This window comes from Amia ocellicauda, chromosome 9 (genome assembly GCF_036373705.1).
Source record: "Amia ocellicauda isolate fAmiCal2 chromosome 9, fAmiCal2.hap1, whole genome shotgun sequence".
In the NCBI taxonomy this organism is placed as follows: Eukaryota; Metazoa; Chordata; class Actinopteri; order Amiiformes; family Amiidae; genus Amia; species Amia ocellicauda.
In genome coordinates this window covers 42854329-42876705 of record NC_089858.1, presented here as the reverse complement: position 1 = coordinate 42876705, position 22377 = coordinate 42854329, and the positions used below count along the sequence as shown (strand labels likewise).

At 38.4% G+C, this 22377-nt stretch overlaps 1 protein-coding gene across 1 annotated transcript in view; it reads right to left on the bottom strand.

Moving 5' to 3' along the window:
- The window catches only part of ido1 (indoleamine 2,3-dioxygenase 1), an 88519-nt gene extending 67452 nt beyond the window's left edge, over nucleotides 1–21067 (bottom strand). Inside the window, exons 1-4 of the mRNA XM_066714552.1 lie at nucleotides 20787–21067; nucleotides 11254–11349; nucleotides 9248–9367; nucleotides 8082–8200 (exon numbers count right to left, since the gene is read on the bottom strand). Coding sequence (XP_066570649.1) covers nucleotides 8082–8200; nucleotides 9248–9367; nucleotides 11254–11349; nucleotides 20787–20918 — 467 coding nt within the window. The 5' untranslated portion in view covers nucleotides 20919–21067. The remainder of the gene's footprint in view (nucleotides 1–8081; nucleotides 8201–9247; nucleotides 9368–11253; nucleotides 11350–20786) is intronic.
- Between the last annotated feature and the right edge of the window lie 1310 nt (nucleotides 21068–22377).

The following is a 22377-nucleotide window of genomic DNA, read 5'->3' as shown; positions in this document are numbered from 1 at the left end:
GCTGAGTGGAGATAGTTATTTGATTATGAGAGGAAGGATCCTGTCTGCACACTCCTGTCTGCGACCAAAGCCAGGAGAAATTACCTTTATTTATTGAAAAAAATGATCAGGTCTTGAAATGCAAAGGGTTTAAAAATACATACAGACATTTCACAGCTCATGCTTTCATCAGTGCTTGGATTGTGCAGCTCACTGAGCTTGTTTAAAAGTCCTTTGATTAAATACATTATTTTAAACTTGATTACTCGTTAACACCCTCACCTGTTTGTAATGTCTGGAGAACTTTAAAATTAGCTTTGTGAGCTGATGATTTATTTAAAGAAATAAATGCAATGGTCATTTGACTTTGCACTCTCTTTTGCATGCAGTGTGCAGACAGGGTCTTTCCTCATAATTAAGTTATATTTTCACAAAACTTTCCAATATATTATTTATATTACAAATAAGGCATTTCTTAATGCATTCCTTGTTTTAATATACAGTGACATAAGCCATAATATGAACTGATATAATTATAGTAAAGAGCAGAACAATAACAGTGATTTAACACTTCCGTGAAGTTGGACCCCATGTGTTGATATGAATCAAAATATATGCATTCATTTGTGCTGCATTTGTGCTGGTTTGTGCCGTAAAAATAATTGTTTATGCCGGTATGGTTCCCGAGATATTAAAGATTATATTTTATGAGCTGTGAGGTCACTCAGCACCCCATCAACGTCCAAATCGCACCAAAATAGTCTCTTTCGTTTGTGGTACGTTAGTGCCGGTTTGTGCCGTATTTTTTTTCATCAGTACAGTTATAGTTGTTTAGATATTCATTTTTTAATTATCAGCGATGACGTCACCTAGCACCCCATCAAACTCCAAATCGATCCCAAGTGGTGTCATTCGTTTGTGCTACGTTTGTGCTGGTTTTTGCAGCAAAAATAATTGTTCGTACCAACATGATTCTTGGGATATTACACATTATATTTTAATCACTTAACAGTGGTCTCTGTCCTTTATGTTACGATTGTGCCGATTTGTGCTGTAAAATGCACAGGCTATTTTGGCCATATCCGGCTTCAAACGCGTATTCTGCTTCAATATAATTCTGCTCGTACGTGGCAGTGCAATCGCAAAACAGGGTCTTTATTCGGCTGCTTACAGCAAAGCAGGAGAGTCGTTTTTGGACTGCCGACAACACCAATCAAGCAATGTTTTGCTTTAATAATAATTAAACACGTCATCAGTGCATACACTTCTCCATGTCTCGTTTTCCTAGTTTAGGACTACATCATTGTGTATAGGTTTAAGCCTAAATCCCTACCATGAAACCGCAAACAAACACTGATTACAAATGATTACGTGTATTACACTAAACAACAATATTTATTTTAGTACAAAAAAACGATTTCAATCGAATCATTCCTAATTCTGGAATGTCTAAATCATTTTCTTTCATTATCACATGTCTGTGTGGTATACTGACCACTGTTTTAATGCAATGTGATTGAAATAATTTACAATGCGTGAATAGCATCGACCGTCTAGTAAGAAGTTGCCCTGGATAACTGATGTCTGGTGCAAAACAAAATACCTTTTCAATTGTATAGGGTTCGGAGTTATAGGCTACTTCCTTGTACCCAGAATGGAGTGGTGAACCTGTTGATAACAGGTAATAATTTGTGAACTGTCATGGTTTCCAGTGTTTGTTTGCGGTTTCGTGGTAGGAGTTTAGGCTTAAATCTATACACAATGATGTAGTCCTAAACTAGGAAAACGAGACATGGAGAAGTGTATGCACTGATGACGTGTTTAATTATTATTAAAGCAAAACATTGCTTGATTGGTGTTGTCGGAAGTCCAAAAACGACTCTCCTGCTTTGCTGTAGGCAGCCGAATAAAGACCCTGTTTTGCGATTGCACTGCCACGTACGAGCAGAATTATATTGAAGCAGAATACGCGTTTGAAGCCGGATATGGCCAAAATAGCCTGTGCATTTTACAGCACAAATCGGCACAATCGTAACATAAAGGACAGAGACCACTGTTAAGTGATTAAAATATAATGTGTAATATCTCAAGAATCATGTTGGTACGAACAATTATTTTTGCTGCACAAACCAGCACAAACGTAGCACAAACGAATGACACCACTTGGGATCGATTTGGAGTTTGATGGGGTGCTAGGTGACGTCATCGCTGATAATTAAAAAATGAATATCTAAACAACTATAACTGCACTGATGAAAACAAATATGGCACAAACCGGCACTAACGTACCACAAACGAAAGAGACTATTTTGGTGCGATTTGGACGTTGATGGTGTGCTGAGTGACGTCACAGCTCATAAAATATAATCTTTAATATCTCGGGAACCATACCGGCACGAACGATGATTTTTGCGGCACAAACCAGCACAAATGCAGCACAAACGAATGCATATATTTTGATTCATATCAACACTTGGAGTACCAACTTCACGGAAGTGTGGTACACCCCATTATAAATTATTAAGGTAATTGACCTTGTAAATGGAATTCTGGTGGCGCGCCTTCCACTGCTGAGGGGAAATGGCGGTTTGTGTTCGAAAAAAATACTTTTCCAGAAATATACGGTGTATGTTGTATTTCAAACCTTGTGTATTACAGAGCCCAAAAAGTTTGGCCTAGGTCTGTATAAACATTGAAAGCAGATGGGTACGGCCACCTCTCATATCTGTGTCAACACAGTAGTTTTATGTAACACGAGCGCTGCTAGTTTGAAAAGTAAACAAACCTATTTTTATCTAACTTCCTGACATCAGGTACAAAATGCCTGTTCACCTACTATTGGTGGGGATGTAACCTCTCAAATGACACCTTCATTAGAGGTGTGCGTGAAACCACCATTTGGGCTTGAGCTTTTAAAGAAGGGGAGGAACCGAAAATCTCAGTGCACTGCAGCCTTAGAGTCGGTGCTCCCTAGCACTCAATAGGACAATATGGCTTTTCATACGATGTACAGAGAAAAAGCCTTTAGTATGGAGGGTGATCAGTGCCAAAATTTAGATTACGTGATTATGAACATGAAGATGAACATGCAGACTGTCCGCTTTTACAATGTTGCCATAGAAACTGGTCGGAAGTCAGATCAATGGTGGACAGACACATTTCAATGGAAGTTACAATTTGGAAGCTATTACATTTTATTTTGTTTGTTCTTCTTTGGGAAAACATACAAAGACACATCTACTCACTCACATGGTCCTTAGAGATAAAGGGAGGTGTTAAATTAAGTCCTACATTTTACTTTATCTTAGGCTTTATACGATTTATATATTATATTAGTTAGTTAGTTACTGCCTTTTCCCGGACATGACTTTTGTATATCCAAAAGCGTACATGTACATGAAGATGATTATGAACATGATTATATGCATTGGATTAGCCAATAAGCATACTAGATACCACCCACTATCTGTGATTGACAGTGGGGGTTTGTCACATTGAAAAAGAAAACAATACAAGAGACTCTATGAAATTTAAAAGCGCACTGAGAAATGTAAATAGCAAAGAGGCAAACGAAAGAAATATATACATGTTGAAATGAATGTATATATAAATGTTGTAAAAAATTGATATGCCTAAATGTCCATGTATTTATTTAATAATTGATTTACTTTGAGTATTTATTTCAAATTTTAGTATGGATAATCCTCCATACTCTGAAACCGTTTAACTCCATGAAAATATATTATATATACATATACATATATACACTCACCTCAAGGATTATTAGGAACACCTGTTCAATTTCTCATTAATGCAATTATCTAACCAACCAATCACATGGCAGTTGCTTCAATGCATTTAGGGGTGTGGTCCTGGTCAAGACAATCTCCTGAACTCCAAACTGAATGTCTGAATGGGAAAGAAAGGTAATTTAAGCAATTTTGAGCGTGGCATGGTTGTTGGTGCCAGACGGGCCGGTCTGAGTATTTCACAATCTGCTCAGTTACTGGGATTTTCACGCACAACCATTTCTAGGGTTTATAAAGAATGGTGTGAAAAGGGAAAAACATCCAGTATGCGGCAGTCCTGTGGGCGAAAATGCCTTGTTGATGCTAGAGGTCAGAGGAGAATGGGCCGACTGATTCAAGCTGACAGAAGAGCAACTTTGACTGAAATAACCACTCGTTACAACCGAGGTATGCAGCAAAGCATTTGTGAAGCCACAACACGTACAACCTTGAGGCGGATGGGCTACAACAGCAGAAGACCCCACCGGGTACCACTCACCTCCACTACAAATAGGAAAAAGAGGCTACAATTTGCACAAGCTCACCAAAATTGGACAGTTGAAGACTGGAAAAATGTTGCCTGGTCTGATGAGTCTCGATTTCTGTTGAGACATTCAGATGGTAGAGTCAGAATTTGGTGTAAACAGAATGAGAACATGGATCCATCATGCCTTGTTACCACTGTGCAGGCTGGTGGTGGTGGTGTAATGGTGTGGGGGATGTTTTCTTGGCACACTTTAGGCCCCTTAGTGCCAATTGGGCATCGTTTAAATGCCACGGCCTACCTGAGCATTGTTTCTGACCATGTCCATCCCTTTATGACCACCATGTACCCATCCTCTGATGGCTACTTCCAGCAGGATAATGCACCATGTCACAAAGGTCGAATCATTTCAAATTGGTTTCTTGAACATGACAATGAGTTCACTGTACTAAACTGGCCCCCACAGTCACCAGATCTCAACCCAATAGAGCATCTTTGGGATGTGGTGGAACGGGAGCTTCGTGCCCTGGATGTGCATCCCACAAATCTCCATCAACTGCAAGATGCTATCCTATCAATATGGGCCAACATTTCTAAAGAATGCTTTCAGCACCTTGTTGAATCAATGCCACGTAGAATTAAGGCAGTTCTGAAGGCGAAAGGGGGTCAAACACAGTATTAGTATGGTGTTCCTAATAATCCTTTAGGTGAGTGTATATACACATAAAAAACATCATCCATACATCAGGAGTCGAACCCACAATACCAGATTCCTTTCTAAGGTTCTAGAGAAAGTAGTTGTAAACCTATTGCAAGCTTTTTTACCTGATAATTATCTTTATGAAAAATTTCAATCATGCTTCCGTTCCGGCCACAGTACAGAAACGGCCCTGTTAAAAGTATTAAACGACGTTTGTCAGTCATGTGACTTAGAGCATACCACTGTTATAATTTTATTAGACTTAAGTACGGCTTTTGACACAATCGACCACAAAATTTTGATGCACCGCATAGAAAACCTTGTTGGCCTGTCCCACAATGTTCTATCATTGTACAGATTAATGAGAACCACTCAAATGTAACTGAGGTTAACTGTCAGAGTACTAGGTCCACAGTGGGTACTCTATGCGTCAGGCCTAGAGAGCTCTCAAAAAATCACAGCGCTTAACATAGCGCAGCAAATTACTTAATTTTACATAAATACATATAAGCATAATATGAAACCTATAAATCACAAGAAACGTAAGACACTGACGATTTTCATTCTTCTATAATTTGTTTATTTTTGGAATGAATACAGAAATGTGCATTGGCAAAGAAACTAAACATATACAGATGCCATTTTTATTTTTAAAACAACCCAGTTTTCAGAATTAACCTGGCTTATAAACACTTAAAAAATCATATTCATATAAATCGCCAGATGTTCTTTTTATTTGTGTCAAAAAAGTGATTCTGACATTTAGGTTGACCAGCGGAAATAAACTACAAACATTTAATCTGCACCGTCACCGCCTCACATTTACATTCCCGTGATAAACTTCTGCCTCCCCCTCTTTCAAATCACTGTCATAACTGTAAACAAACTTAGTATTTTACAATTTAGTTTTACCGGTTTCAAAAGTAGTAACATTTTCAAAACATCCCCCATTTCACTCCTTTAAAAGCGCTCTCATGTAGTCTGCACTTTCAGTGCGCCACCATCTTTTCCCGTCTTCTCTAAGAAACGTTTTTTATTTTTTAACCAATACAAAACCTCTGTTTGTTTTAAAAGTTTTTTGAATGGTTCATTCACTCAATGTACATCTCTGTTATTGGTTAAAACTATTTGTCACTATGCAGATTTGTCCAATAAACACAATTTTAAGGGTAAAAAGGGGGCAGAATTTTGGCCAAAAATTGAGCCCCTAATCTAACTGTTCATCATACACTGACAAAATGATAACTTTAATTTCTCCCCTAAGGAGATGGCACGAAACCTCGGTGTCATCTGTGATCTAAATCTATCCTTTGAATCACACATTCAGAATGTGTCGAGATCTTCCTTCCTCCAGCTTAGAAAAATTGCTAGACTAAGACAGTTCTTCTCATTACAAGACTATATATATGGCCTACCTATATCTGTAGGTGTTCTATGGCTCCACAATACATTGTATAAAGCCTAAAATAAATGCAATAGTAATATGTAGGACTTCATTTAACATCTCCCTTTATCTATAAGGACCGTGTGAGTGAGTAGATGTGTCTTTGTACGTTTCCCCAAATAAGAACGAACAAAATACAATATTGAAACTATTATGTTTTAATTTCCATTGAAACACGTCTGTCCACCATTGTTCTGCATTGCAATGTCTGTTTTCCGACAAGCATCAATGGAAAAGAGGATGTTCATAATCATCTTCATGTTCATCTTCATAATCACGTTCATCTACATTTTGGCACTGATCACCCTCCAAATTTAGTTTAGACACACAGCTTTGTGTATACTGTATGTGTTTTATATTACTAATCTATGTTGTATTTGGATCAGATGTTTCTTTTAATTTTTCTTAATAGTAATTTGAAAGCGGCAGACGTAAATGCTTGCAACCTCTTCACGGAGAGCTTCTACACTCTTTGTTAAATGCCGTTAGGGAACGTTCGACCTCCCTATTTATAGGGGATAGATCTAAATAGATTAGTTCGGCTTATATGGTTGTTACTTTAAATCATTGATAAGTATCTACAGTGCAAATGAAAAGACTTGGAGAGTATTATACAATATGTCTTTGCAATGTTTAAAATTTTATTTTGAGAGGATTTTGTTACATTACTTTAGCTGTAACTTGGAAGACTTGTATACCTTTTATTTTCATTAAGAGCCAGGGTGTATATGAAAACAAGTTGTATGCTCTGAATAATGAATGGGTTATAATTGAATTCAACTGCCTATTGAATATTCACACATAATACATGTAGTAGTGTGCAAATGTATTACAACACAGTGACTGTAATTTACTTCCCTTTTCATATAAAACTAATGTTGTACTGCAGGAAATTGGATTTCTTGCAAGCTCATTTCAAATTAAAACCACAAACATTTCTTGGTAGTGGGTTTCTAAATGATCTTTTTTGGAATATAAGCCCCTGCCCAGTCACATCCTTCCTTACACAGTATGAATGGTGCTCTATGAGTGAATAACCTCCTGATAAAGGATCCTAACACAGCAAGTTTTGTTAAATAACAAGATGCAGGGAAACAACCGAATGCATAGCCTTACATTTTGCAAGGATAGAAAGAATTTGAGAAAAGGTTTCAGGAACAAGGAGTAACAAAGAAACACAGTCGGATTTAAAACTCTAGTAATGTGAAATTTAGTTCTTCAAGTAGAATGGATGGTTTCTGTACATGATTGATTTAATATAAACAGCTACTTTGTGAAGATTGCTCAGCACACATTGGAATAGTATGTGTAGCATAGTGTCAGTGACATAATATCAGTGGGCAGCATAGTAGTACAGAAGTTCAGATTAATGGCTGTAGTTTACTAACATGCATGTTTTAACAAAGTTCTTATTTTGGTAAAGTGCAGTTTATTTTGAGAAAGGCTATCATTGTTGATACCTTGTTGATTTTTCTGCTGTACACAGATCATTTATTACATAAAAAAAAACAGCATCTCAACTTTTTGCAACTAAAATCATACTACATTTACTGGAATATTGTTTGTGTATCGTTGTTGTTGTTGTTGTTATTATTATTATCCGGAATGTATGTGGCTTCTGGGACAATCTTTTGCCTGGGATAGGGTACTGATATCAGTGATGTATGGTCACCCTACATTACTCACCCTTCAGGGTCAGTCTTCCTCCAGTTGGCCAGCACCCCATCTGCGTGAGTCAGGATAGGAGGGAGCCCCAGGCGCTGAGACACTTCCCAGTATGGGACAGCCAGATTTCGGGGTAACACCTGAGAGAATGACCCAACTTGAACAGTGAGCAAGATTATTCAGCACTGTCATTTAGTTCAGATGATAACGTTTGCTTTTCAATACAGATAGTAGAAATGTGTGGTGGAGTATATACACTTGTGAATATTGTGACACCAAGGTTGGGGGGGGGGGGGTTGCCAAGGTGCTGGGCACTTGAAATAGGTGGGGCCTCAGGAAACATACACTAATAGTTAATCAGACCAGACAAACAAAAAAGACCAACAGCAAACAGTCCAAATCGCAAATCCAAAAGGATAGTAAAACACTGCTTCCCCATGTATGATTAATCCCCCCAGGGCATCTGGGAGATGTAGTGCCAGGACTGTCTGCCAATTTGTGCCCCTCCTTGTACTATGCTACAATATATTTTAAAGATATTTAACTAATTAAAAAAGTCCTATATAAAATGGTGGAACACTTTGTTTTACAATGATTTATTCCAGTACAACCATTTTGTCATCTGCAAAAATAAAACTTCTGCTTCAAAAGATTTTTCTCTATACATTTGTATTGGTGCGTATAAACTTTTCAGAATTCACAGAATGCAAAATAATTATTATCCAGTGATTAATTTAGTTTAATAATTAAAATTATACTTATTGACCAAATGTATTTATTTGTTGAACACTGATTCAGCCCATAAAAATTGTAAAGATTCTAGATGACTGAAATTAGTTAAGTCTGTACCATTTTTGTCTGCCTTTATTTGATTGTCAGTCAAAGGTTTACATACAACCTCTTAATTCAATTCAGTCAACTGGAATATTTACAGTGATATATTTATGTTTAGTGAATTTATTTTGAGAAAGCTCATAAACCTATTAATGCTTGTGAAAGTTTACAACGGTAATATTGTATTAATAATTTGCCACTTTTCCTAGCTATACCATGCATATATATTGCTTTACCTTGATTTCACTTTGCTTAGTCTACACTTGTACACAATCTGTGGTTTCTGTTGGAATCTTATCTTCACCCCAGTCAGTGTGACTCAGGTGATGGGAGACATAGAAAGTTGTCAGTACCTTCACAGCACCCGTCTCTCCCTCCTGCCACACATAGCCCATTGTCATCACACTGAGTGCCAGGTGTGCCAGTCTCAATTCTCTGTATGTGTGTAGATAGCAGGTGTCCAGCTGGGGCATCTGGGAACAAAAGAGGCAGAGTTTGCTGTAGCTGAGTCCCTATGTACAGTAGCAGATATGATAGAGGGAAGCTGCAAGAATTGCAGAACAAATTATTTATTTTTCCTACTAATTACAATGGTCATATCTCCTTTATATTCCTATTACAATAAGAGAATAAGAATGAAGATGATTATTAGGGATTTAGATGTGTGTGTGGGTGTGTGTGTAAAAGGAATTATCCCAACTGACTACTTTATAATCAACAGTGACATATAGACAAGAGAATATGTGGAGAGAGGAAGTGTATTTCTGAAAATAGGAGGCATTTCTTTACACAGAGGATTGTGGTAGTCATGAACCAGTTACCAAGCCAAGTGGTTGAAATAGGCAGACACCCCTAGCAACCTTCAAGAAGCAGCTTGATAAAATCCTTAGATTAATTAGATAGTACCATGCAAGAAAATCGGCTATAGATGCCAATAACCATGGTCTCAATTGTAACCTTATGGTCTTTGAATGTACAGCAATACAAAATTGTATTATTCCGATATACAATATAAGCATACCTCACATACTAAATCATACTAGTGCTGCACAAAATTATCTGAACATTTTGACCGTCCTAAAAACTATAAATTCCAAAACCAGGGCTTGATGTTGGAAATAAATCCCAGTAGAATAAAAATAAATTTAATAATTATAATAAAAATAATGTATATTTTGATAGAAGTACTTTGTTTACAATGTATGCCTGGATTAACTAAAACATTTCACTTATCAATTGCTCATTTGAAAAGCAGTGTTTTTGCACTTAGTAACTGTAATCTTTTAGGGGGTATTCAGACTTTAGACAATAACTCAAAATTAATAGTTTCCTGGAAGGCTCTGCATTTGACCTGTACTTCACAAATACCTATCAGAGTAATATATAACCACATGTACAACTGTATCTTCTCTGCCAAAAACCCTGATTATTGTTTGGCTTATCAATTTTGTTGTCCACAATTTATTTCAGTTGCTGGCTATGGATACGTATTACATTAAACAAGAATTGTAGGCTGTGACCTATATTGTCCCTGAAATGTCAATGAAAATGCAAAAATACCAAGAAGGTTTAATACATTTGAACATGCTCTGCCAACAAGAAAAAGGCTGTGCCACTTGTGCAACCACAACAATGTTGTACAAAAATCAATAATGTTTAATAGGGCAGAGGTGTACACTGCAGTATAGCAGGGTTTATATATAACTCAAAATGGCCAATTAATAGCTAATGTGGCTAACTAGTTATAATCAAGTAATATTAAAAAAATATTAACAATTTAAGAAAAGTTTTCCAGTTAAGTAATTCAGAGGTCAGGGGGACTCCAAATATATGAACCCTGTTGAGTAACACTGCTGTCAGAGAAGTAATCATAAACAGACAAATACATAAAACTAATTATGAACCCAACCTGCTCAACAGATGGTGCCAAAATACTCCATCTCCTCAAATACAGAGTACATGGAATTCAACCTAGATTTGCATAGAAATGTTCACATTTGTAAATGGATTGAGTGGTATAGATATTATTCTGATCAGACTTGCAGATGATGATTCTGTAAAACACAAATCCACATTTCTACAAAGATCCCCTTATCATTGAGCCAGCATAAATCTTGAAGTTACAGTGTCTGCAGACAGGAGAGACAAATGCAAGATCTTTTGGACAAAGGGCATTAAGTCTTCTTCAGTAATCCATCAATTGCAATAATTTCTCCATCACTAAAATTACATTGGTAAGAATACATACAGTCTGGGCACTTCAGAGTGAAGCTTGTATATTCTTTCACTTGAAAGAGCACTTAACAGTAAAGCATCAATTCCTAAAATCTTTATAGCCTGCTCCAATACCATTCCTTACCTTGCTGATTTCAGTGCGTAGCACATGACAGTCAATGAGCTCACTGAGCCGCCTGGCAATCTTCATCCAGGGCTGGTAATACTGAGGCAGGTCTGTCTTTAGAGAAGTAATACATAGTCTTACTGCACACATCAGGATCTCATGAAAGCAGATGGTAGTAAATCACCAACAATGTATTCCTTTAGATTTGCAGTTTGCCTGTGCATCAAACTTCAGATCTACAGTTCTACAGATTCTTCTGGTTCAAGTTCCTATTTGAGGTCTGTTAGTTATGCTAATGGTGTTTTTGTTGAAATGGATATCACATCTGTTTTCCTGGGTTCATTATGCAGTTTGTTTAAAAGGATTAGACCAGGGGTCCCCAACTGGTCGATCACGGGACCTTTCTGAGGGGTTCGCCAAGCAATTTAGAAAATTCTAACAGTAATGTGCTGTTTTTCCAAAATACGGTGAAATACTGTAAAGTTGGATGCTTTTTTGGAGCCAAAAACAAGATTGACCATTAGCACCAGGCTACCGTATAAATTGACGGTACGATGCAGTGTTTTATATTTTTCCAGTAGTAGAGTAGTGAGCCACATTCAACAGTCGATTTCGAATCACCCTTCATTGTCCAAGAAAAAGGTCAGTTACACAGACATCTGTGTGGAATTTTCATTTTGTTCCTTGTTTAATTTACAGACAGCTAAATATTAACAGATCCACAAGGTATACTGTAATGTCTGGTGTAGCTAAAAGCCTGAGATTATACTGTGATGGGCAAATAGCTAGTTGCGCTAGCATCTTTGCTAATCTAACGAATATGCAAGCTAGTGTAAAGGGCCAAGGGGTCTATTATCGACCATTCAAACTCTCCAACGTTCCAGACCCGATTATTGGCCAACCGTTGTAACAAGACTGTTTCTTCTGTTAATTTGTTAAAGAAGATTTGCTGCAGCAACATAAGAAAGTAAATCTCCGATATGTATACACCTTATATTGCTATACTAGTGATGCGCGGGTCAACCCACAATCCACGGGTCGGGCGGGTTCGGGTAAGCGTTCTAGAAAATATCACAAATATCAAATTATGAATTCACCAACATATTTGAATCAGGTAATCAAATTACCAACTCACTACATAAGTACAACGTTGTCAATTGGTAAGTCATGACATTACCAATAAATCCAAATAAATTATGTTGCAGTTACGTTGTGTGTTAGCTGGGTTTGCTGCTATATAACACTAAAGAACACTGTTTGGAACAATTAGTCTGTTTATTTAGCCTATCTTCCCTGTTTATTTAGCCCAGCTCCCTGTTGTAGCTGTAGGGTAAAATTCCTGACGAGTGTCGAGAGCTAGCCGATCGATAATAGACTCCTTGATGCTAATGGTTTTGAAAATCTGCATGCTAGCTAGTTTAGTAACATCATACTGTCTTTGATAGTTTGCTAACTGCTGGCATTTTATTTTGTTCCGGACTTGCATGTGAATAAGGATTCAATTCAGTCAATGAATCCGGACTTCATGAAATTAAGTGTTTTTTGTAGCTTAATGAATACAATATGCAGCCAGTTATCTACCAGACTGTAGACATGTGAAAATTAATTTAGCCGACCCCGTGATGAAGAATAGGCTAAACCTTTAGTCTCTGGTGTTAGACACATTTGATTTTGCTTTGTACTGGTTGCAATGACCATACAAAAATGATAACGTGCAACATTTGTTCCAAGACCTGCACCAATATATTGGCATATGTGAGGCACATGCGCAGTCATAGTTGTATGCCTAATGTGTCATTCAAGTGTGGTTTTCTTGGATGCAGTAGAGCTTTTTGTAAGTTTTCAGCCTTTAAGTGTCACATTTATCGGCATAAAGACACACATAGGCCTAGGACTGATGTGGAAAGTGCAACCGATTTAACATGTCATGTTGACAGAGGATATACAGTTTTTTCTCCCATCTGAAAACTCATATCAAAGAGGGAAAATCTGTTCCATGTCCTTTCCACCAATGCAAGCAAAGCTTTACAGTTAAGTCTACATTTACATCACATATGTCAAGAAAGCATGAAGATTCTTCTGAAGAATGTCTGATGAGGCCAGTTGTAGCCTCAGCAAATACAAGCGAAACTGCTACTTCCATCCTCTACTATTCAAACTATAATTGAAGACTATCAAGGAATACATGCCAGGAAGTCAGTCATATCTGCTTTTCAAACTTAAAGAAAAGTTAATCTCTCTTGGGCTTCCAGAAGCAGATATAGGCACTGTGATTGACACCTTAAAAAGTGAGGATCTTTTCAGGGCTTGCAATACCCAGACACTCCAAACAGATCACAGGAGAAAAACTGTTTTTAAAAACAGCTTTAACTATGTTGATCCAGAATCCATCTGTCTTGGCCAGAATGAGTCGGGCAAAGAATGCTTTGCACAGTATATTCCTGTGAAGAACACCATTGAGTTTCTTTTGCAGTGTAAATCAGTGTGGGAGCAACACAAGCAAATAAAAAACACCATGAGAACTGATTAAGTGCTTCATGATGTCTGGGATGCCACAAATATTGAAGGAAACATGCTGTTCAATAATACAGAATCTACATTGGGTGTCATTCTTTACCAGGATGCTTTTGAGGCAGAGGTGATTCTAGGATATGTGGGGGCCCCAGGCAAAATAATTCCTGACGGTGATGGTATTTTCTCCGGTGAGAGCGCGGGGGGGGGGGATTCAGAGTTTTTCCAATTTGGCCCCCCCCCCCAGCAATGCCCCTGTTTTGAGGTAGTAAACCCTCTAGGATCTGGGAGAAAGAAGCACAAGATTTTGGCAGTGTATATGACACTTGCAAATATTCTGCCACACAACAGATTTAGCATTGATCTGATGCAACTGGTACTACTTTGTTGAGAGCAGGATTTTAAGTATTTTGGACAGGATCTTGTGTTTGGCTCTCTTGTGAAAGACTTAAAAGATCTTGAAGTGGCATTACCTTGCCTGATGGCCAGATCTGCAAAGGAACCCTGTGTGCCATTGCAGGTGACAATTTGGGTTCACACAGTATTGGGGGCTTTGTTGAGAGTTTTGGCAGGACCTTGAATTTCTGCAGGTATTGAGATTGATTGACACACATTTTTGGCAGATCCTCTTGCCAAAGGTCTTAATCGCACAGCAAAATCATATCAAGAGCATGTTCAGGCTCAGACACACAATGTTGAAGCAAGTGGTGTTAGAGGTGTCAAATTTGACTCAATCTTCAATGAGCTTGCTCACTTTCATGTTTGCCAGCCCGGATTACCTCCCTGTCTTGGCCATGACCTTTTTGAGGGCATTGTTTCCTCTGATTTGGCCTTGTATATTAATCACCTTGTTACAAAAGAAAAACAGTTTTCTTACCTTGAGCTGAATCGCCAGCTACAAACCTTGCGAGGATAATCCAGGTACTGGAAAACTCTCTGGACATGCAGTCCAGAACTGGTGTTATCTTGGATGCTAGCAGTGTTGATTGGTGAAAAAATAAAAAAGCAGCAGATAGTGAAGTATGGCAGATAATTTTACAGCTCAGAGAGATTGTTGATCTTGTTTGTGCTCCAAAAAGTTCCACTGGTCAGATTGCATACTTGCAAGTTGTGATAGAGGAGTATTTGCAAATCAGAAAAGCAAACTTTTGGGGATCAACCACTAAAGCCCAAGCATCACTATCTATGTCACTATCCAGAACTCATTGTTCAGTTTGGGCCATTGATCCGCCTTTGGACATTATGATTTGAAAGCAAGCACACTTATTTCAAGCAGTGTGCAAGGAAGTTGCATAACTTCAAAAATCTTTGTCAAACTCTTGATGAGAGGCATCAGCTTCTGCAGGCGTTTCTAAGTGCTGGCACTCCCTTTCCACCAGATGTTGTGGTAGACAGGGGCACAGAGTTTTTCTTGAGAGATTACAATGAGGATATACAACAGTCAGTTTGACATCTTCACTTTGATCCTGTAAATTCTCTGATTGCCCATGATGTGAAAGTGAAAGGTACAAAATATAGGAGAAACATGTTTGTTGTGATAGGTCATAATTATGATGGCTTATTAGTAGGAAAAATGAAAAAGTGATTGTTCATAAAAACTTGGTAGTTTACTTTATCAGTGAGAAACACCAGGCAGTTCATCTTCCCTTCATTGATGCTCATCATACCACACCCATGCCAAAATCCTACAGCTGTGTCAAACAAGAGGAACAACTTGATTTTTACCCACTGCCAGAATATGCGGTTTGGGGTATGCCGCTGGTAATACTTCACCATTCTGTGCCTACTTTTTAACTCAATGTCAACCTTAGCTGACTCTATAAAGGAGATCATCCTCAAGGCTTTGCCCAGTCTGTCTGAGGAAACTCAAGAAATGCTTGTATCTACACTGGAAAGTTCTGGGGTTGAGTCTGTACAAAGTCTAAAGATCTAAACTATGTCCAGCAAGAGGACATCAGAGACCTGTTGCCTGTTATTCAGCAAGGAAAACTGCTGGAGACATTCAAATTAGGTAATAACTAATAATGTTTTAGACATGTTCTGTTAACTGTTATGTCTAGTTAATTATACAGTAAGTTGCCAGTTTATTATGTCCACCTAGATAAAATCAGATCATCAGGCACAAACAGCACTTCAAGCGGAGATATCCTCACGGGAGGGTATACTTCTCTCCTGACTCAACTTAAAACCCGAATTGAGAACATGAACTGCTCTGGGAGCTTTCAAAGGAACAGATCATCAGGACCTTGTGGAATAGCTGGATTCAAGTGGGGGCCAACTGATACATATGGATGTACCAGATTCCAGCCGCAACTACCTCCATAAGAAACTGACAACACAGTGGAGGAGAAGCGCCAAAGACTGGAAAGCATATACAGCCAGGATGGCATTCATGGAGGAGAGAGGGCAGAAGTGACAGATCTCATGAAGACCACATTCAGTCTTCAGCCAAGGCATATCAATGAGATCCCAGCACCCTCTCTTCCTGATTTGCAACTCAAGTGGCCTTACCTACTTACTCAAAAGGGAATCTATTCTCATTTTGAGTTACTGACCGATGTGCCTGTGCTCTGTGCCGTGGAGTTGGCGATTGAGGAATGCGGAAATGCAATTGTGGAATATTGCCGAACAAAAGTGAAGACAAATGATGTCCAGGCTGTCTTGCAGAGAGAAAATGGGGACACTGCATGTCATTCAGCTCTTGATGGGCCACTTCAAGGAGTCACCTGAGGGACTGATACTCAATGCCAATGTAAGTTAATTGCTAAAGTATTTATTATAACTTTTTTCTTATTATGATTATATGTTGAATACCATTGTATATAATAGCAGTTTTCCACTGCAGCAGACCTTGAAGCCACCCTGACTTTGCCAGCCAGCCCTTGTCTGATACTGCGTACGTGAAGAATGGAGTAGGAAGTTATTAGCCTAAGTGTTGCAGAATATTCATGCACATGTTGTAGTCATGGACTCTGATGTACATAATAGAACCTTCATTTGAATATTATTTGTGATTACACAGAAGAGAAGACCTGAAAAAATATATACATTTTTCCAGTGAGGAATTTTTTGGAAAAAGTTTAAAGTTTACTAAAGACAATTATTGTGTATTATTATACGTGTACAATACAAGATACCTATGTGTTTTAACTCAACTATCATTTCTGTCTGCAACAGGTAGCACTGAGCAAGTCAGGACTGGATGGATGGTTAGCACTAAAGGCCGAATTATCGGGGAGGGAGTCCAGACAACCTTTATCACAGGGCTTGCTGCAGTGTTTGCCACTTTTTATATCTTCAACCTACAGTACCAAGATGTGGCGGCTCAGACACTGGAGTTCATTCAGAGGTAAGGCCTCTGGAATATAGCCTTTGCTATGAAACTCAAAATTGAGCTCAGGTGCATCCTGTTTCCACTGATCATCCTTGAGATGTTTCTACAACTTGATTGGAGTCCACCTGTGGTAAATTCAGTTGATTGGACATGATTTGGAAAGGCACACACCTGTCTATACAGTGAGGGAAAAAAGTATTTGATCCCCTGCTGATCTTGTACATTTGCCCACTGACAGAAATGATCAGTCTATAATTTTAATGGTAGGTGTATTTTAACAGTGAGAGACCGAATAACAACAAAAAAATACAGAAAAAACGCATTTCAAAAAAGTTATAAATTGATTTGCATGTTAATGAGGGAAATAAGTATTTGACCCCTTTGACTTAGTACTTGGTAGCAAAACCCTTGTTGGCAATCACAGAGGTCAGACGTCATTAAGGTTTCGAGGCTGACGTTTGGCAACTCGAACCTTCAGCTCCCTCCACAGATTTTCTATGGGATTATGGTCTGGAGACTGGCTAGGCCACTCCAGGACCTTAATGTGCTTCTTCTTGAGCCACTCCTTTGTTGCCTTGGCTGTGTGTTTTGGGTCATTCTGGAATACCCATCCACGACCCATTTTCAATTCCCTGGCTGAGGGAAGGAGGTTCTCACCCAAGATTTGACGGTACATGGCCCCGTCCATCGTCCCTTTGATGTGGTGCAGTTGTCCTGTCCCCTTAGCAGAAAAACACCCCCAAAGAATAATGTTTCCACCTCCATGTTTGACGGTGGGGATGGTGTTCTTGGGGTCATTCCTCCTCCTCCAAACACGGCGAGTTGAGTTGATGCCAAAGAGCTTGATTTTGGTCTCATCTGACCACAACACTTTCACACAGTTCTCCTCTGAATCATTCAAATGTTCATTGGCAAACTTCAGACGGGCCTGTACATTTCTTGAGCAGGGGGACCTTGCTGACGCTGCAGGAGTGTGTTACCAATTGTTTTCTTGGTGACTATGGTCCCAGCTGCCTTGAGATCATTAACAAGATCCTCCCGTGTCGTTCTGGGCTGATTCCTCACCGTTCTCATGATCATTGAAACTCCATGAGGTGAGATCTTGCATGGAGCCCCAGACCGAGGGAGACTGACAGTTATTTTGTGTTTCTTCTATTTGCGAATAATCGCACCAACTGTTGTCACCTTCTCACCAAGCTGCTTGTCTTGTAGCCCATTCCAGCCTTGTGTAGGTCTACAATCTTGTCCCTGACATCCTTGGACAGCTCTTTGGTCTTGGCCATAGTGGAGAGTTTGGAATCTGATTGATTGATTGCTTCTGTGGACAGGTGTCTTTTATACAGGTAATGAGCTGAGATTAGGAGCACTCCCTTTAAGAGAGTCTCAGCTCGTTACCTGTATAAAAGACACCTGGGAGCCAGAAATCTTGCTGATTGATAGGGGATCAAATACTTATTTCCCTCATTAACATGCAAATCAATGTATAACTTTTTTGAAATGTTATACAAATTTTTGTGTTGTTATTCTGTCTCTCACTTTTAAAATACACCTACCACTAAAATTATAGACTGATCATTTATTTGTCAGTGGGCAAACGTACAAAATCAGCAGGGGATCAAATACTTTTTTCCCCTCAATGTATAAGGTCCCACAGTTAACAGTGCATGTCAGAGCACAAACCCAGGCAAGAAGTCCAAGGAATTATCTGTAGACCTGGGGAAGGGTACAGAAAAATTTCTGCAGCATTGAAGGTCCCAATGAGCACAGTGGCCTCCATCATCTGTAAATGGAAGAAGTTTGGAACCACCATGACTCTTCCTAGATCTGGCCGCCCGGCCAAACTGAGCGATCGGGGAAGAAGGGCTTTAGTCCATGACCATGACCCCGACGGTCACTCTGACAGAGCTCCAGCGTGTCTCTGTGGAGAAAGGAGAACCTTCCATCTCTGCAGCACTCCACCACTCAGGCCTGTATGGTAGAGTGGCCAGACGGAAGCCACTCCTCAGTAAAAGGGACATGACAGCCCCTCTGGAGTTTGCCAAAAGGCACCTGAAGGACTCTCGGACCATGAGAAACAAAATTCTCTTGTCTAATGAAAAAGATTTGAACTCCTGTCTGGAGGAAACCAGGCACCGCTCATCACCTGGCCAATACCATCCCTACAGTGAAGCATGGTGGTAGCAGTATCATGCTGTGGGGATGTTTTTCAGCGGCAGGAACTGGGAGACTAGTCAGGATCGAGGGAAAGATTAATGCAGCAATGTACAGAGACATCCTTGATGAAAACCTGCTCCAGAGTGCTCTGGACCTCAGACTGGGGCAAAGGTTCATCTTCCAAGAGGACAACGACCCTAAGCACACAGCCAAGATAACAAAGGACAACTCTGTGAATGTCCTTGAGTGGCCCAGCCAGAGCCTAGACTTGAACCCGACTGAACATCTCTGAAGAGATCTGAAAATGGCTGTGCACTGACGCTCCCCATCCAACCTGATGGAGCTTGAGATGTCCTGCAAAGAAGAATGGGAGAAACTGCCCAGAAATAGGTGTGCCAAGCTTGTAGCATCATACTCCAAAAGACTTGAGGCCGTAATTGGTGCAAAAGGTGCTTCAACAAAGTATTGAGCAAAGGCTGTGAATACTTACGTACATGTGCTTTTTTTTTTTTTTTTTTTAATAAATTTGCAAAGATTTCAAACAAACTTCTTTCAATTCATTATTTTCCTAAAAATTCTACAAACAATACCCCATAATGACAATGTGAATCAAATTTTGAAATAAGGCTGTAACATAACAAAATGTGGAAAAATTGAAGCGCTCTGAATACTTTCTGGATGCACTGTATATTCCTATGATGGGATTCCAAACTAACCTGAATATGAATATAACCTGAATATAGTTTTGGTCATGAGCATGTTTTATTGTGCTCACGACTTTTGACATAAAAAAACCTGATGGATTTTGAGTGGCACTTCATGAAGGTTAGTATAAGTGTCCCTTCATATTTGAAATGTTTCTGGGACAACCATTTACCAATCAACAAACTGAAGCCATTCATTTTGATATTACTGTATAATTGTTGGGGTTTTGTTGTATTGAACAAAAGACAGTTTACATTGACACAAGACAGGCAATTTTTATTTTAAAAAAAAATTAACTTTAAAGTGATAATTATTTTCTCTTTGTTTCAGAAACATTGTAATACTGCATACATTGCTACCTTTTAATAAATGTTCCATGCAATAAAAGTCACTTGCCTCTTTACCGCAATTCGCAGTAGTTTTTATACATTTTAATACAAAGAAAACCTTATATATGTTATTAACAAACAATAGAAAAGAACATATTATGTGAATATTGTACTTGGAAAAAAAAAATCCATTGACCTACATAAATCACATTAAAAAAAAAAAAGAGTTTAGAGGCAGAATAAAGTTTCATAATGCAAGTTTGATAAGATAGAAGGCTATATGATGAGAATTAGTAAAGGTTAACGTTTTTTGGTTTGGATTTACCTTTGGCAGAAGCTATTAAACCGAAATTTGGATCAAACTAATGATTTGTAAATCAAACATTCCACCGAGAAGTATCTGCAAGAGAAGGAAAACCACAAAGCCAAATACATAATAGGATATAAATAAACAAAACACATAATGGACATGGTTTTTCAATTTCTTTAGTCAATATAAATGTTGAAAGTTTACCTACCAGTGGTCTAGGAAGGATAAAGCCATATTCTTCAGAAATATGATACTTATTTAAAGAGAAGGAGTCAGAGTGATGTGGGTGCTTGATATTGCTCGCCATAGTCACATCCACTGCCACTATAATACTCTGCATAAGTCTAGACTGTCTCTTTGTCTGACACACAGTTTATCAGCAAGCAAGTCAACATAACCTTCGCTTCTCAATGCACTTGAACCTTTAGCCACAAATATTACCACACTACAGACCTGAAGTAGAGGAAAGGTACGATGGCTCTTATTTGAAATTTGAAATAGCAAACAAAGATAACAATTAAAAAGCTGTTATGTCCCCGCTCTTTGTAATTGTTCAGAGTTGGAGTATTTGATACACTGCACCTGTCTATCGTTATCCTGAGCCTGAGTGGACGGAGGACTACATGGTCTGCACCTGCCTCTGTTTTGCCTGTACTTATGCCTCGATATTAGACACTGATGTTGTGTGTTCTGATTTGGCTTTTGTTTGTAGTTTCTTTCGTTTTGCTTATGGGAACTTATTTTCTTATTTGTCTTTTCTTTTGGATTCCTATGGCAGGGCGGTTAGTATTGTTACTAGTGTTTGGTTAATACATGAATTATAAACCGTAGGAGTAGTTATGTTTGCTTTGTTTCTTTTACGCCCCTTCCGCACTGCAAGAGTAGGTGCCACCTTCTTGTTAGATGGGAATGCCATTTTTTGTAATAATTTAGAATGTGTAGTTTAAACTTAGTATACGTCTGGTGTGTGAATAAACTACTACGGTACTTTTCTTTTGGGCTACAACAAACTACTCTGTATCGTTACTCTGGTTTGCGGCTAATCAATTAGTTAATCCCTAATTAAACAGAAGCTGGAGGCAGGGGAAAACAGTGTGTGTGACTCTTGTGCTTTCCCCTCCCCCCCAGCATAAACTAGCATGGTCATTGAACCCTCTAGTCTATTGCATCACACCATGCAAAACAAAAAAACGATATTGAAAAAAACTGTCTAATGCAATATTATAATATTTTGTACGCTATTAATTATAGATTCTTATCCAATAAAACCTTTGGGATTATTCATGTGATCTTGACGGATAAGATAAAGTAAGTATACCTCGCTTTGTACGAGTCAGGTTCCGCAACAATCTGTGTTATCAAAATTCATGGTAAATGGGGTCATAACATTAAATGAATGTGCTGGATCTACATAGGTTAATAATAATAATTATTATTATTTAGAACTAAAATAATTAACCTAAACGAATCTACTCTTGTCAAAACTTTATTCAATTGGGTCTGGTTAGACTAACTGCAGAATATGGGCGCCAAATGTAAAACAGCACACTTTTTTTCCGAGTGTTTTTTAATAATAAATATATAGCTTTTTAAATAATATGTAGTCTAAATATCAATGTTAAATGTTGAGTTAAATATATAGCTAACATTCACATACAGTCCCGCCCCTCTGGGCACATCAGCCTCTCACAGCAGTGGGGGAGTATGATCCCTGTATAGCGGTGGCCGAAGTGTAGTGACAGCATATACAATATATATATATATATATATATATATATATATATATATATATTCTGTTA